The following is a 16,687-nucleotide window of genomic DNA, read 5'->3' on the forward strand; positions in this document are numbered from 1 at the left end:
CATAGTAACAGCAATATTGTAAGTATTGATCAGCTGTGAAAGATTTAGCTACTCTGATCAAGACAATGATCTAAGACAATTCCAAAGGACCCATGATGAAAAATGCTATCCACCTCCAGAGAGAACAGATGAACTGAATACAGACTGAAGAACAAATTTTCACTGTTTCTTGCTATTATTATTATTATAAGCAACATGGCTAATATGGGAATGTTTTGCATGACTTCGTGTGTATAATTGATATCACACTGTTTGCCTCCTCAATGGATGGGAAGAGGCTAAAGGAAAAGAATCTGAAATACAAAAAAAAATTTTTAATGAATGTTAAAACAAATTAGTGATTTGAAACTTTCACATCGTGCTTTTAAAATCTTATTTTTATTATGTTTTTACTTTATACATCACGTTTATTTCTGAACATATTCCTCTCTTTTCTCCTAAGCAAGCCATCCATTGCAACAAATATTTTAAGAGGAAAAAAAGCACTTCACCAAAACTAAGCAGCACCTTGACTGTGTTTGACAGTGTATGTTAACATTCCACATCTATAATCTTCCACCTTTGTTATTAAGGGAGGAAAGAGCAGTTTCTCAACTCTTCTCCTTAGACAAGCTTGGTTATTATAATTATCTAGTATTCAATTTCTTTTTTCCCCTATTCTTTTCAAATCTATTGTTTTCCTGCTTCCAATGCTTCTTTTAATTCCTCATATTTATAATTCTTATGGCACAAATATAGTCCATTATCTTTTTATAACAATTTTTTTTCCCATTCTCCAAGGGACGGGCATCTACCATCTATTTCAGGTTCTTTGCTACCATAAAAAGTGCCACTAGGACTACTTTGGGATATATAGGTCCTTCCTTTCTGTCTTTGACCTTCTTGGGGGTACATACCTAGCAGTGGGACTCAGGTATGGACATTTTATCTACTTTTTTAGAGTAATTCCAAATTGTTTCCTAGTATTGTGCCAATTCACAATTCCACTAACAATGTATCAGGGTATCTTCCTTTCCATAACCTCTTCGACAATGACTATTCCTATCTTTTTTATCTTTGGCAATTAACTAGGTCTGAGATGACCTTAGAGTCATTTTGATTTGCATTTCTCCTATCAGTGATTTGGAGCAATTTTTCATAAAGTTATTAATAGTCTGAACTTCTTTTAGTAATTATTTGTTCATATCCTTTGACCACTTATCCACTGGGGAATAGCTCTTGGTCTTATTTTTTTGTTGTCTGTTGTTGAATCATTTCAGTCATATCCGACTCCTCAGGATCCCATTTGGGGTTTTCTTGGCAAAGATACTGGAATAGTTTGCCATTTCCTCTCCAACTCATTTGACAGATGAGGGAACTAAGGCCAACAGGGTTAAGTGACTTGCCTAGGGTCACACAGCTAGTAAATATTTAGGGCTGGATTTGAACTCAGTCTTTCTGACTCTAGGCCCAATACTCTATCCACTGTTTCACCTAGCTGCTACCTAATCTACATTTGTGTTAATTCCCTATTTATCTTGCACATCAGAGATATGCATTTTTTGCCCCCAGTCAAGAGTTTCCCTTATTATCCTTGCTGCATTGATTTTCTTGTGTAAAAGCTTTTCAGTGTTATGAAATTTAAAAAAAAAGTTTTATCTTCTCTGTTCCTCATTTGGTCAAGAATCTTCCCATCATCTTCCCACCCTGGTGCAAAGTACTTAATTTTGTTCTCTTCTAATTTTTAAAAATGGTGTTACCTTTAATATATAGGTCCAGTATTAATATTATTTTGAGTTTATTGTGGTGTATGGTGCAAGATACTGGTCTCAACCTAATTTCTGCTAAACTACTTTCCAGTCTTTACATCAGACAAATGAATGTTGATAGTTTGCACTTCTTTGTAAAATTGCCTGAGAACAGTTTGTTTTCACACAGTCATGAAACTGAATGTGACATGTATTTTAGAAGATAAGGAAAATAAGTTTAATTAGAGAAAACTTGAATTAGAGTGCTGAGAGAAAATAAAGAGATAAATAGCGAGCTAGGTGATGGACGGTCCTGAATGCCAACATTAAAAGCTAACCATGTTTTAAGAGATAAATAGCGAGCTAGGTGATGGACGGTCCTGAATGCCAACATTAAAAGCTAACCATGTTTTAACAGATTATCTTGGGTATTTTGTCTTGTTAAGCAAGAAAATCAGTCAACTAACTAATCAGAAATCATTTAATTAAATGTTCTAGGTACTGTGCTAAGTGTTGGGGATATAAAAAGTGGCAAAAAATATCCCTTTCCCTCAAAGAATGTGCACTCTAATGGAAAGAACATGAAAATAAATAGGTACATGCCATGCACATGCAGATTAGATGGAAGGTAACCTTGGAAGGGAAGGTTTTAACAACTGAAAGGGACCAAGAAAGATCTCATGAAGAAGGTAGTATCTGAGCTGAGTCTTGAAGGAAACCAGGAATTGATTATTCTAGGAGGTGGAGGTGAGAAGGGAAAGCATGGGGGACAGCCAGTACAAAGGCAAAGATATGGGAAATGTAGTATCATGTCCAGGGAAGAATAAGTAGGCCAGCAGTACAGCTGATCTTAGAGTGCACTAAAGGAGGTACTGGTTTTACTTAATTTTATGTTCTCTAACAAAATACAGTTTGCTATGTATTATCTTTACAGTGAAAATTTACCAATTAGGGAACATACCTTATTCCGTGACTGGTGACTTTTGACAGGATTGATTAGTACCATGCAGTATGTAGTTACTTATGTAAAAAAGGAGCCAACAGATCGAACTGCTCATATGAAGATTGGAGATAACACACTGCATACATGAGTTTTTGTATTATACCAAAGTACTGCTTTGCCAAAGGCCCAAGAGCTCAATTAAACAAGAAAGGCCTCGTCCAGACTGAAACATCACCTGAAAATATCTCCTTTCCCTGACATGTAACTTTTACTAAGTTTCAAGAACTAAGAAGCTTTTAAATATTTAAATATAATACATAAATTGGGTATATGGGAATTTTAAAAAACAGAAAGTTTTAACTAAAGGCATCATACTGAATTCTGGAAATTAGCTAGGCTTACAGGCAAGGAACAATAGCCTGTTTATAGGGCTATATATTCTCTATAATATTACAGTGTTTTGTTTTTAAGATAAACAGATACACTGCAAAAAAGCATTTACTTTTTTGGATACATCAAATCAACTGTCTCAAAAATGACAAGTGCTTTTATTCTTTAAGAATTTGAGAGCAAACCACCGGGACCCACCTGAATGCATATGGAGGGAAACCAAGCCTGTATCTAATATTTAATGTCTGACACCAGTTCACATATCAGTAACCTCTGTGAAAACTGGTACAGAATTCCAGAAAACTCTTTGCTGTTTTTGACATCCCTACCTTTTTTGCAAAAAAGATGGTGGACAGCATTACTAACTAGATGATCCTTCTCTGACTTTATTACTTCCTTTATCATTTTTTCTGCATTCAAAAGCAGACTAAATTTAAATACTGACTATCTGGGGCTCTCCCTAATATTAGTATTTGTTCTCCAATGATACCCAATTGGTTTAGCAATTATTTTATCATATGAGTTTTCGGCCTAAGGGGATTTTTCTGGGCTTCTTTGGAGAACAATCTCACTGACTTTGAAAGCAACATGCCAGAAAACACAGATTTGGTTTACTCTTGTATTACTCTACAATTTTAAGTATCTACAAATATGCTCACTGAGTATTTTCATTCCGTGTGAATTAACACAGCTGCTAAGAGCAAAGATTAGATATTTTAGGAGTAAGCAAAATATATAAAAATTCCAGAGAATGACTAATACAGCCTATGTTGTAACCTCTTTTCTAAGCACTTGATCTATTCAATCTCATACTCAGTCAGCCCTTGGGTATACCTGTCATACTGTAGGGTTTGGATTGACTTTTCAGATTTGGTATCTAAATACCATTTGCTTTTCTACAGACTTTTTTCTTCACACCCAGTTCTGGGGCTTTCATCTTTGAGGCCTAAAAGTCAAATCTACAAACCCATTAACATTACTGAGGTAAGTCTACATCTGTTCAACCTCCCTCTCAAAGTGTCCAAGTATTGCCTGAAATAAGGCTAGGGCCCTTGCCTCTAATCAACATATCAATAGTGGCTCGCTATTAAAATCCTGTTATAAGGGCATGTCCAAATAGAAATGAAAGCTTCTCGTAAATCTTTTCTCAGAGCACTTAAAGCTCCAATGCCATTAAGTACAAGCTTAATTATACTCGTAAGTATTCCTAAATTTGAAATAGCGGCACTAAAGATCAACAGGCATTATCTTAAAACCTATATGAATAGAAACTTTAAAGGTTAGTCAGGGAATATCAAAATCAATTTTAGCAATACCAACATTACAAAAAAAAACCCTAAGTCTATAATACAAGAGGTTCAATCTTGCCACCAAAGTAGTGACTGAAAAAAATCACTATGGGTTCTACAAATAATGTGGCTAGTGGGGTAGAGGTACGTATGTATGTATGAAATGGGGAAGTATTTTGGGGAAATTCTGTTCTCCAAAACCACTTTTCTACAAATTTCAGAAAAATCTGGAAAATATTAAGGAGCTTCTGAAACAGTAGCATAAAACCTAAAATACATAATTCATTTTACCTAGAAAGCCTGAATTCTGGGCTGTAATACAAACCTAAACCAACGTTGTCTATAACCTGAATTTAACAACACACATTAATTGTTTCAGTCTAATTAACTGGTTTTGCTTCTTGGCTTTAATAAACTTTCTTCAGCAATTCTAAATAGCCAAAGACTAAACCATACAAATCCAATTTCCCATTGAGCTGATTTAAAGCCTGTATCACTATGGATTTATAAGAACTGCTTTGCTGTCTTAATCCCTAGATGAATCTAGAGTACTTACACTGCAGCAGATACCACTGCCCTGTCCTTCCCACCTGCCAAGAAACCTTTTGACTACAACCTTATAACTAAAAGGAAGTTCCTATTTTTTTCCTCATTAACCTTACCTAGATTAACATCTGAGGCATCAATATTTCATTCAATTACAATTTAACTTAGTTTTAAGTAAATGTAAGCATCATACTTCCAAGTTTCAAATGAGACCAATTTGACTCAATTTATTATTTCAAAGACTATTAATTTCTCCATACTGTATATGGATTTTTAAAACTGTGCTTTATTCTACCAATGGTTAAAAACAATCTTTTGGTAAAAGTTTCTGAGAAAAGAAAAAACCCAACATTCAAAAGCCAAATGGAATTTTTCTGACTTTAATTCAAGTACTTTATAGTTTTCTACAGCTTACCAAACAATTCAGACAACTGGGAATTAGAGTAGAAACAGATGTATTCTGAGTAGCCTAAAGAGAAAATAAATTTTGCTTAGTTTTAAGAAGTAAAAGGAAATGTTAGTGCCAGAAGGTAGCTTTGTTTAAACTTTATCTATGGGTATTTCATCTCTTTTCTGGCCCTGTAACATTTAGTAATTTTAAAAGCCAGTGATAAGGCTTTATCATTCATAATCAAAGGCTAACCAGATGAGGAGTCCCTACAGAAACACTCTGCCCTTTTCAAATGAACAAACAATGACTCCTCTTAGGTACTTTCCGTGGCTGTTCTCAAATGGCACAACTAGGGACTTTCCACACTGCATGCCTGGCAGGAGTTACGATTACAGCCCACAGCCCACAGCCCACATTTTTTGGCTGCGGTCTGTGGAGTGAATCTATGGAGACACAGTTTCTACAAAGCTGTCCAACCACTAATACACTTGTGTTCAGGATTTTCATACATAGCCTTGGGTAACAAGCTGAAAAAAGCTGTATAAGAAAAACTGATAAAATACGGTAACTAGTCCCTGCTCAGTCTCCATTTATTTGCCTTCAAGCAAATAGCAGCACCACACACCACTCACAGGCTTGCTGGTCAGACAGCCATACCAAACTGGGTAGAGAGGATTAGGCTATTTCAAACATCCAAGCTAGGTCAAATTCCATTTGATGATAGGCCAGATTATGCCCTACCTCACTTCCAATTTAAATGTATTTGTATTTAAGCAAATAATCAGACAAGTGATCCTAATAACCTTTTCCTTCTGTCCTCTGATACTTAATAGTTGTATAATTATGGGCAAATCACTTAATCTCTCTAAGTCTCAATTTCTACATCTGTAAAATGGGAATAATAATAATACCTGTAGTAGTTACCTCAAAGAACTGTTTAAGGAGATACTACATAAAGCCTTTTGGAAATCTTAGACAGCTATATAAATATTAATTTGTTATTAATCTCAGACTGACTATTCTTTTATTTGATTCACTGGCTCCCAATTATCAGGCATTTCTTCCTCTAACTAAGGATCACATAACTCTTCATTTAATTGCGGGCCTTTTTAATAAACACATGGAGTAGGATCTTTAACCTTGAGTACAAACACTTTTTGACTAATAATACTACACAGCAAAACAAACTTAAAGATTTCAGGTATTAATCAGGGCACAGCATAAAAGGAGCTGACTGACATCAATTGGTAGTTATTTTTAGTATGGTTTCCCAAGACCTTAAAATTATTTGCTAATGCACAATATAGCCATTAAATGGTTTATGAACTCTTCTCAATTGTAATAAGATTTCTTTTCCAAGGAGACACTGGGCATGGCAGTAAGTTCCCTAAGAAGAAGCAAAAAGAAGGCAACAACAGACCACCACTTTCAGAGAGCAAAAAAATGGGCTTAGCCAGGGTCAGTCAGACATACTGTCTCAACTGTAGCAGGTGCTCAAGGAGTCTTAAGATCTTTGACCCACTTGCCATGTGTTCCTTGTTTCACGCCCCCAAACATCAATCATTCCCTCTCCAAAGTAAGTGAAGTATTTTACTTAGAACAAGAATCAAAGATCACTAAAAGAGAGACAGTATAGTGTCGTGGAACAGAAATGGACTAGAATTCAGAAGACTTTAATTGGAATGGTTCCTCCATTTACTAGTCATGTGACCTTAAGTACTTCCCCTGGCCTGAGAATCAATCTCCTCATAGTAAAATGGCAGTATTGAAGCCTACCTTGCCTGACTCACAGAGTTCCTGGGAAATTTGGATTAATGTACATGAAATTACTTTATACAAATGTATCATTTTACAGTTATTACAAAAATATTTTCAGAACTGCACTAAAAAAACATGAAAAGCAATGCTGTAAGCCCAAACTGGGAAGTTGCTCTGAAGTACAGACACTACATTTTATTTCTGAAAAGTTACGGTTGTCTAAGTTGTCAAAATTTCTTACCTGACTCAAAGGAGAATGTAAATTATACCTACAAACCACCAGATTTGACTTCACATTAAAGTTTTAATGGAGTATTCAAGCTCTGAGCAGGACTGATTGTGACTGACCTCTAAGATCTAAGTAAATAATAAGGCTTCAAGGCAATAATTATCAAAAAGCTCAAGTATCTATTTACCAGTTCCAACCTTTTACTCACTGAAATAAAAATTCTCTGCCAAATTTTTTAAAATTACCAGAATACAGAAGGATTTAAATAATAGACCTTACTTTTCAATATTAGCTACACACATACACACACACACACACACACACAGAGTTTAGCCACAACCAAATGAATCCTGATACTATTCCGTTTTGGTCCTTTGCCAGCGGGGAGTCTCTAAGACAGGCCTGATATGCCAAGGGACACTGCCTCTCCTCTCCCTCTGGCCTCTTAGAGGGTCAAACACTAAAATGACATTTGATAGGATGCAAGCTCTTTTAGGACAGGTATTGTTTCCTATTTGTTTTTTATATCTTCCTCCTTACCCTAGCACAGTGTCTGGCAGATGGTAGGCATAGAAGAAATGTTTGCTTGCTTCAATTAATTATGAATGTTGAAGGTCTACATGAGAAAAGCTAGTCATTCTTAGTACAAAACTATGTTTCCTTTTAGGAATGAGTACATATATTTTAACTATACTCTCAATTTTATGTGTTTTCAAAAGACAAAAAACCGCTGCTATATGACTCAAGTGATACATCACACGAAGAAAACAAAGCTGCAGTAATACATACAAACAGCTATCAAATTCCTAGGATAAGAAAAGTCACTGTGCACATCCCAACAATCTGAATGCTCTGAGTAGGTAATATTCTTTTTAGACTTACAGGCTCCAGAGACTGTCAATATTTTGCCTGGAGCGGTTACTAACTTGCATGTTGATTATGTACACTATAAATTCATATTAACCAACCTCAACCAGGCCCTTACTGCAGCAAGACAAACCTCTTATTTCTCCCTGATTACCTCTCTCACTCGCCACAGAAACTCATCCACTTTCTCATCTCTCCTCAAGCTTCCCACACTCCCCCCCCATCCATACCTCTTGCAGGTCCCAGCTGAGGACCTTGCTTCTAACCTAAGAAAAAACGAGACCATCTGGCTCTCTTCCTTCTTCTCCCCTTCATCTCAAAACCTCTTAACATCATTCCCAAGTCATTCCTCCTTTCTCTTAGTCTCTGATAATGAGGTATGTGCCCTTGATCACATCTCCCCCTCTCTTCCTCAGCAGGCTGCCCCCTCCATCATCCCTCTTTTCTCTAAATTTCAATCTTTTTCCATCTCCTGACTCCTTCCTGCCTTCAAACTCGTCTAAGTTGATCCCCATCATTAAAAAGAGAAGTGAAGGGAATAAGTATTTATTAAGCACCTACTATGTTCACTGTGCTAAGTGCTTCACAAATATCTCATTTGATTCTCAGAACCACCCTGGGATTTAGGTACTATTAATATCTCCATTTTACAGTTGAGGAAATTGAAGGAAAAAGAGGTTAAATGACTTGCCCAGGGCCACTGGGCTAGCTAAGTGTCTGAGTCCAAATCTGCACTCAGGTCTTCTTGACCCCAGAGCTGTACCTCACTAGACCCTACCACTCCACTTTAAGCTAACGTCCTAAATCTCTCCTTTCTTCCTCAGCCCAATTCCTAGAGAAAGCTATCTCTACTTATTGCCTCCATTTCCTTTCCACTCATTTATTCCTCAAACCCTTTACAGCTGGCTGTCAACCTCATCACTAAAATGAAATGTCTCTCTTCAAAGTGACCAATGATCTAAATTGCCAAATCTGATGGTTTTTCCAAAGTCCTCATCCTTCTTGATCCCTCTGCTACATCTGACACTTTTGGTCACATCTCTCCTCCCGGACACTCTCCTCAATGGGCTTCCGTGACTCTGTGTTCTCTTAGTTCTCCTTGGTTTCCTATACTGACTCACCACCCATACCCTAACTGTGGGTGTTCCCTAGGGCTCCATGTTGGCTCTTTTTTCTTTTCCCTACTCTCTCTTTAGAGATCTCATCTGTTCCCACAGACGTAATTATCGTCTTTATGCAGATGACTCACAGATCTTTAAGTCCAGTCCGACTCTCTCCCTTGGGCTTCTACACCACATCACTAATTACTTACTGGACACTTCAAGCTGAATGTCCTTGTTAATAACAAACTCAACAACATCTAAAACAGAACTCCTTATCTCTCCAAACCCACCCTTTTTCTATCTTCCCAGTTTCTGTCTGAGGCATCATCATTCTTTTAGCTTCCCAGGCTTCTAATCTTGGATTTATCTTCACTTCCCCCATGACACATATCCAATCATGCATCAAATTTTGCTTTTTTTTTCTAACCTCCCCATCTCTGGTATCTAATCCTTTTTCTCTACTCAATATAGCTATCACCTTAGTTCAGTTCCTCATTGCCTCTTGACCAGAAAATTTTAATAGCCTGCTAACTGTTCTCTTTGCCTCAAATTTCTCCCCACTCTAGTTCTATCCTCCACATAACTACTAAAGTGACTTTGCTTGAACAGGGATCTAATCATAGTTCCAGTTTTCCAGAATCACTGACATTATTCCCTCTCCCTGAACTCTTTGATTTAACCAATTGGCCTTCTCTCTACTTCTCACACATGATACTACATCTCCCATTTCTATACTCTTTCACTGGTCATCCCACATGCCTGAAATGCACCTCCTTACTAATTCTACATGTCACAGAATCCCTCTCTTCCTTCCAGACACAGATCCAGCACCCTCTTTCAAAAAAAGCCTTTCCTCACCCCAAGTGCTAGTGTTCACCCCCTCCCTAATTACCTGGTATTTAACATTATTATATTTATTCTGTAATTACTTATATGAGAAGCAGTGTGGCATAATGGATAGAGCTGGCCTTAAAGCCAGGAAGGCCTGGGTTAAAGTCTTCTGTCTCACCCTGGGAGAGTTACTTGACCTTTCAGTGCTCTATGCAACTCTTCAAGCCCATATGCTACAGAGAAGGTGCCAACATGATTGGCAGAAGGTGTTTTCTCACCCAGGAGTTACCTATACCAATGCAATCAAATAGCAAGTCCAATCCTTATCTCTATCTGCTGTCTTCAAGATTAAAAGGAATGCCATTCCACTAGCTCCCTTCACTAGTCTCTCCACCTGAACTGCCTAACACCTAGGGATGTTAATAACTCCCCTGAATTCATTCTTCAGGGATTAGCAAACCCTCATCTGGTTACACCCATCCCACCACCCCAGCGATTCTGAAGGTTTTCCCTGCCATTGTTCAAACTCCTTCTCTGTCACCAACAGCCCACTCCCTTATTCCCTCCTTCTTGATGATACAGCCTCCCTGGCCACACTTCCTAGCACTGGTTGCGCTTCTATTCATTCTCCTGACTTATGGGTCAAGGTAAAGGAGTTGGAATACTTGCTCCCCGCTGCCACCTCTAGCATCTCCCTCTACCACCACTGCTCATTAACTTCTCCTCCTTTGAAGTTCATTCACTACATATCGAACACCCAATCAAAATCCTTGTAGCTGTTGTCTACTGACCTCCTAGAAACTCCTTTTATAAGGCTCAGTGTTTGGTTCACAATCTTTCCTCCTCAACCCCTGCCTTCAAACTAGCAGATTTCAACATACATACTGATACTCACTCAGACACCTTAACTCTCCAATCCCACAGTTTATTTCACATAATCTTCCACCCTATCTCAGCTACACACAGGGATGGTCATGCCATTGACCTTGTCATCATCCACAAATGCACCACCTTCCATGTTCATGCACTCTGAAATTCCTTTATCTAATCACAATCTATTGACATTCTACCTCTTCTGCCTTGAAACCCCAAATCCTGTTCATCCTCACCATGATCTCCAATCCCTCAACTCTTTGGCTCTTTCCCAGGGCCAACACCCCTGTGATAGCAATAGTCTCCTTCCTTTCCTTATCTCAACCCTTTCCTTGGAGAACCAGTTCAACTCTAAACTTTTTTCTTGTTTTGAGTTCCTTGCCCTGTCATCCTACTGCCAATCCTGCCCTGCCTAGGCTCAGCCTTACTCTCACCATCCACTGTTTTCACTCCTACTCACATGTTGCTGAACAAAGCTGGAGAAATCATGAAGCTATGCTAACTGGGGCCACTACAAATTTACGTTACATAATCTCAACTGGACCCTCACTGTGGCAAGGCATTCCCTTTCTGCCTGCTGAGTCACCTCACACCTCACAGCAGCTTTTCCAAACCTTTTCATCCCTCTTCAAACCTCCAGTGGCTCCCTTTCCTCTGTTTACCTTCTCAGCGAAGAACCTTGTCTCATATTTTACTGAAAACATTCTCCCTTCCTCTTCATCTCACATCATTCAAATGTAAATTCCTTGAGGTTGAGGACTAGCTTGAATTTTATATATGTAACTCCAATACTTATCAAGCACTGGAGGCAGTTAGGTGGCTTAATGGATAGAGTGCTTAACCGTACTTCTCCTGTAAAAACAGGGTAATAACACCTACCTCTCACAGAGTGGCTGTTAAGGTCAAACAAGACAACATTTGTAAAGCACTTAGTACAGTGCCTGATGTTAGTAAACATTAAATAAATGCTAGTAATAGTAGTAGTAGAGTGCTTGCCATATAGTAAGCACTTAAATGCAGTTCAGTCATATATCCACTGAGACATGCATAAGAAAAGACTACACAAAAGCAAACAAAACACTCCAGTCTTTACCTCATATTCTTTTATAGTGCCTTTCCATGTGCAACCATCATTGACACAGATAGCTGGTAGGCTTTCTACCTCTCTTCGAGCAGCATTATCTGGAAAAGCCTTAGAAAAAAACAAAAAGAAGTTTCTCTGAGGTTACAATTTCCTCTTTATTACATGGCTCTTTATAAATATCAAAGAATCACCTTTCAGTCATATATGAACCAAACTAATGACATGTTAAAGAAGTCAGAGATGAATGTTCAAGTTAGAAGGGCGTTCTAAACATATTTGAAAAATGACTTGCATAAAAAAGGAACACTAAAAAACCTTCAACATCCATGAGTGTAAGAACTGTCTGCTTTTGTCTTTGTAACCTCAGCTAAACCAAGACTCTTGGCAGAGCAGTTTCTTAATAAAATTTAAATATGTTAAGAAATAGTTTTATAGCTCTCTAAAATTTTATCCTATGACCTCTGAAACCAAGGCAAATTCAATTTAGCAATTAAAGTATTTTCAATTTAGAGAACTCTTACTTACCGAACTACTTTCTAAAATAGAAATGCCTTCTTCATATATTCCCTCCTGAATGCAGGCAGCACAATTCTGAGGCCCAGTGCTTATTAAAATAGAAAAGAAACATGCCCTTATAAGTATTCTCTGATGAGGTACAATATCCAATAAACAAATGCTGCCAAAATCATGATTTGTTGTTTATTCAGGGAAAAAAAACCCATCTTTATGTAGATTTAATAGAACCCCTAGTCTTCTACACCCATTATCTAACTAGTATTTATTCAGCACCCAGATCCTAATTCCCTGCAACAGTGACAAAAGAATATGTATAATTGACACTGGTCCTTGCTGTTCCTCACACAAGACACTCCACTTCCTGACTCCTGGCTGTCCCCCATGCATGGAACGTGCTCCTTCCTCATCTTGGCCTCCTGGCTTTCTTCACGTCCCAGGTAATCCCACCTTCCACAAGAAGCCTTTCCTGTTACTTCTAGTGTCTTCCCTCCAGTTGACAATTCTCAATTTAACTGATATGCAGTTTGTCATACATAGTTGTTTACATGTTGTCTCCCCTATTAGACTGTGAGCATCTTGAGGGCAGGGATTGTCTTTTGCCTTTCTTTGTATCCCTAGCACTGAGCACAGTGCCTGACACATAATAGTCACTTAATAAATGTTGGCTGACTGATAATTTCTGCACAAGCAATGAACACATCATTCCCACTATACTGGGTCTTAAAAGTTTCAAAAATCACAATCAGTACCTTATGATGCTGGTCAGACAATAAGAACAGTAACGATGTCCACACTGAGCTTGAAATGGTCTTCTCAAAATGTTCTTGCAAGCAGAGCAGAGATATTTATCTTCTAGTTTTGTTCCTAGGATATCCTTTGAAAATCCAGGCTGAAGCAAATCTAAAGAGCCTGGAGGAGTAGAATTTGCTGTTGCCATGTGAGCCACAACCCTCAAATGAACTTCTAGACCCTGTAAGAGAAAACAGTGGGTTATAAATTAGTTGAGATTTTCACCTCACTATTATCTTGGGGGGGTGGCAGGGTCAGGCCCGTGACCAGAAAAGAACACTGGGTTCACTCAAAATTTAAGAGTTAGGGGTTTATAACTGAATCCCTAATCACGGAATTTTAGGGATGACAGATGACAGGGACTCTAGAGATTATTAAGTTTAACTTCCTTAGAGATCAGGAATTTCAAGGAAATTAAATAATTTCTCTAACATTCTATAGTTAGTAAAGGGAAGAACCAGGGCTAGTACCTAGAAGTCCCAGTCTAATATAATTAAGCATGCCGGGTGAGGCTCCCCTTTCTACAAAAGAAGCCTCAACTTCCAACCACTCAATTTAAAGTGTTTTCATTTAGCAGTGTCCAAAGCTCACAGGAAAGGAAAACTCACTCGATTCTCTCACAACTCAAGTTTCAAAGCTGGATTCCTGGACAAGTTAAAGCTGCCCCATACCTGATGGAGGGCAATCTAAGAATAGAACTCCCAAAATAGATAGGCTAAGATTGCCCTCATATACCCTACCTAGACAGCATCAAATAATTTATATATAGTACATGTTTTCTGCTACATACCTCAAAGTTCACATAGAGAGTCTTACTACCCTGGCTTAACCCACTCAATGAAAATGTTTATTAGCTCAGAATGAAATAAGCAGAACCTGTAGAACAAGTTATACAATAACAATATCATAAAAACAACTTTGAAAAACTAGATAACTCTGATCAATGTACTGATCAACTGATTCTAGAGGACTGGTGATGAAACATGATGTTACCCCACCTCTTGACAGAGAAGTAATAGACTCAAGATGTGAAATAAGATGTACATTTTTTGAAAAAGGCAGCATGAGGATGTGTTTTGCCTGGCTATGCATATTTATTATAAAGGCTTTGGAGGAACTTTTCCCCACAATGGGGTAGGTGATAAGTTTGAAGGGAGATAAGGAAAGCTAAGGAAAAGAGAAAAGAGGGGAAGGGAAGAAATAAAGTGTCATTGAAGAATCTTTTTTCTTCTTTAAATACAGAGAAGAGGACAGAAGGAAGACCAAAAGGAATCACAGGCAAGCAAGAAAACTTTCAAAGTTTCATGATGAATTTATTATATACTTAAAAAGAAAAGCAAGCAAGCTCTATATAATAAATTCAGTTTCATATACAATAACCTTTTATTCTACAATATATACGGAAATACTCATTTTACTTGGTGTTTGTTAACGTCAGAATAAAAAAATGATATGGTTCCTTCTGGGATAGAAAAAAAAGAATAGGGAAGGTAAAATATTAAATCCTGACTATCCAGAGATCGGTTATAAAGAACTTTTGCTTCAACTGTCAGGTTTTCTTTTAGCAGAGGAGAAAAAATTCAAAATCTATTCATGTTATCCTTTGTACAAAATTTGTGTAAAATTTGAGGAGGAATAAGGTCAAAAGTGCTAGCTAAGGTGAGGCTTTAGATTAGTCATATGTGAAGTTCTTTTATATATGCTTTATAATTCCTCCAGTAGAAGGTAAAGTCCTTGAGGGCAAGGACTAGCCCTTTTCTCTTTGTCTCCACAACTACTAGCCCTGGGGGGCCCTGTGACAAAACAGGTACTTAATAACTATTTGTTGAATTGAAGTGAATTAGCACAGATGATTAGATCTAGTAACGCAGTCAAAACAGGAATGAGGTTAGGCCAACATGATTTCTAGCTGAAGTTATATACCAGCACTGGTGTGATCACTATTCTCTTTTCCAAATGTTCACTAACCACTAACCACTCCCTTTAATAAAATTTTCTAAGCTGTTGTCAAGAATAGAATTCAAGTATATCAGCCCACAGTTTGAAGACTCTTCTCTCCAGACTTTTCTCTTCCTTTTTTGGAAAACACAAACATTTGCACTCCTCCAGTCTCTCTCTCCCATTCTTCAATCTTCCAAAGATCACAGATAGTGGATCAGCAATCATATCTATTAGTTCTTTTAGTTTCAAATATCTGTGATTTCATTGGTATGGTTCATCCTTCCATCAATGCACTTTTACAACCCGAATTCTTTATGCGACTAAAAAATTCATCAACCTAGAGCCAATGTGATGATGAACCTTCGGGAACTCTGCTAGCCTTATCCTCTGACACAGGAATCTTCTCAAGACCTCTACTATGATTTTTAAAGTTTTAAACTAATGTGTTGTTTTTGATGTCACCTTAATTTCTGAAAAAAATCCCAAAATATTTATTTCCCCATCCCTTGCAGCAGCAGCAACAACAAAAAGCAATTCAACAAAATTTACAATACATCAAATAAATTTGATATTCAATATTCCACACATATTGCTTCATGTCTGCAAATAAGGGACTTTTTTTTTCTTCTTGGAGGACAAGTTTGGCTATTAAAATTACAAGGTATTAAGTTTCAATTTCTTTTGTTCTCATTTACTGTGTGCCAGTCATTGACGTAGTTACTAGTTTCCTATTGTATTTCCTATTGTTTTCCTGGTCCTGGTTACTTCACTTTACAATGGTTCATATAAGTCTTTCTTTGCTTCTCTGAATTCTTCATATTCATCATTTTTATGGCATGGTAATATTCCATTACACTTAACATAACAATTCTGAGGCATTTAAATCTAATGATGTCATTTCCCTACTCAATAAACTCCAATGACTGTTCCACTTCAACTCCACTGAAAGCTCTTCATAAAATTTGGTCCCTTCCCATCTTTTTAATATTCTTATTATTCTCTTCCACATACTCCATTATCCAGCTACAGTAGCTTGCTGGCTATTTCTCATACGAAACATTCCATCTCTCATTTCTACGCCTTCCACCAGCAGCTGTCCCTCTCCAGGTCTAGAATGCTCAGACCCCTTACCTCTACCTCTTAGTTTCCTTGGCTCTTATAAAGATTCAACTTTAAATCCCACCTTCTAAAGGAGGTCTTGCCCATCCTCCTGTGTCTTCCCCTTTGAGATCACTATTTTGGATGTACCTAGTTATTTACTGTTGTCTCCCCCTTGACAGCAAGGACTGTTTTTTATTTTATTTGTATCCCTGGCACTAAGCACAACATTTAACCAATACTTGCTAATTGACTATTTCCCAACTGATTAGCATCTTGTTTCCATTTCTTTGTTACTACAAAAAAAATGCT

At 37.5% G+C, this 16,687-nt stretch overlaps 1 protein-coding gene across 6 annotated transcripts in view; it reads right to left on the bottom strand.

Moving 5' to 3' along the window:
* Positions 1–16,687, bottom strand: part of TRAF2 (TNF receptor associated factor 2) — a 70,636-nt gene that overhangs the window by 30,904 nt on the left and 23,045 nt on the right. For all 6 annotated transcript variants that reach the window (XM_020981827.2, XM_078149952.1, XM_020981828.2 and 3 more), the window contains 3 exons: positions 13,297–13,517; positions 12,557–12,635; positions 12,041–12,139 (listed from right to left, as the gene is read on the bottom strand). In XM_020981827.2, coding sequence (XP_020837486.1) covers positions 12,041–12,139; positions 12,557–12,635; positions 13,297–13,517 — 399 coding nt within the window. The remainder of the gene's footprint in view (positions 1–12,040; positions 12,140–12,556; positions 12,636–13,296; positions 13,518–16,687) is intronic.

Source organism: Phascolarctos cinereus, unplaced genomic scaffold (assembly GCF_003287225.1).
Source record: "Phascolarctos cinereus isolate Bilbo 61053 unplaced genomic scaffold, phaCin_HiC Scaffold_2;HRSCAF=192, whole genome shotgun sequence".
In the NCBI taxonomy this organism is placed as follows: domain Eukaryota; kingdom Metazoa; phylum Chordata; class Mammalia; order Diprotodontia; family Phascolarctidae; genus Phascolarctos; species Phascolarctos cinereus.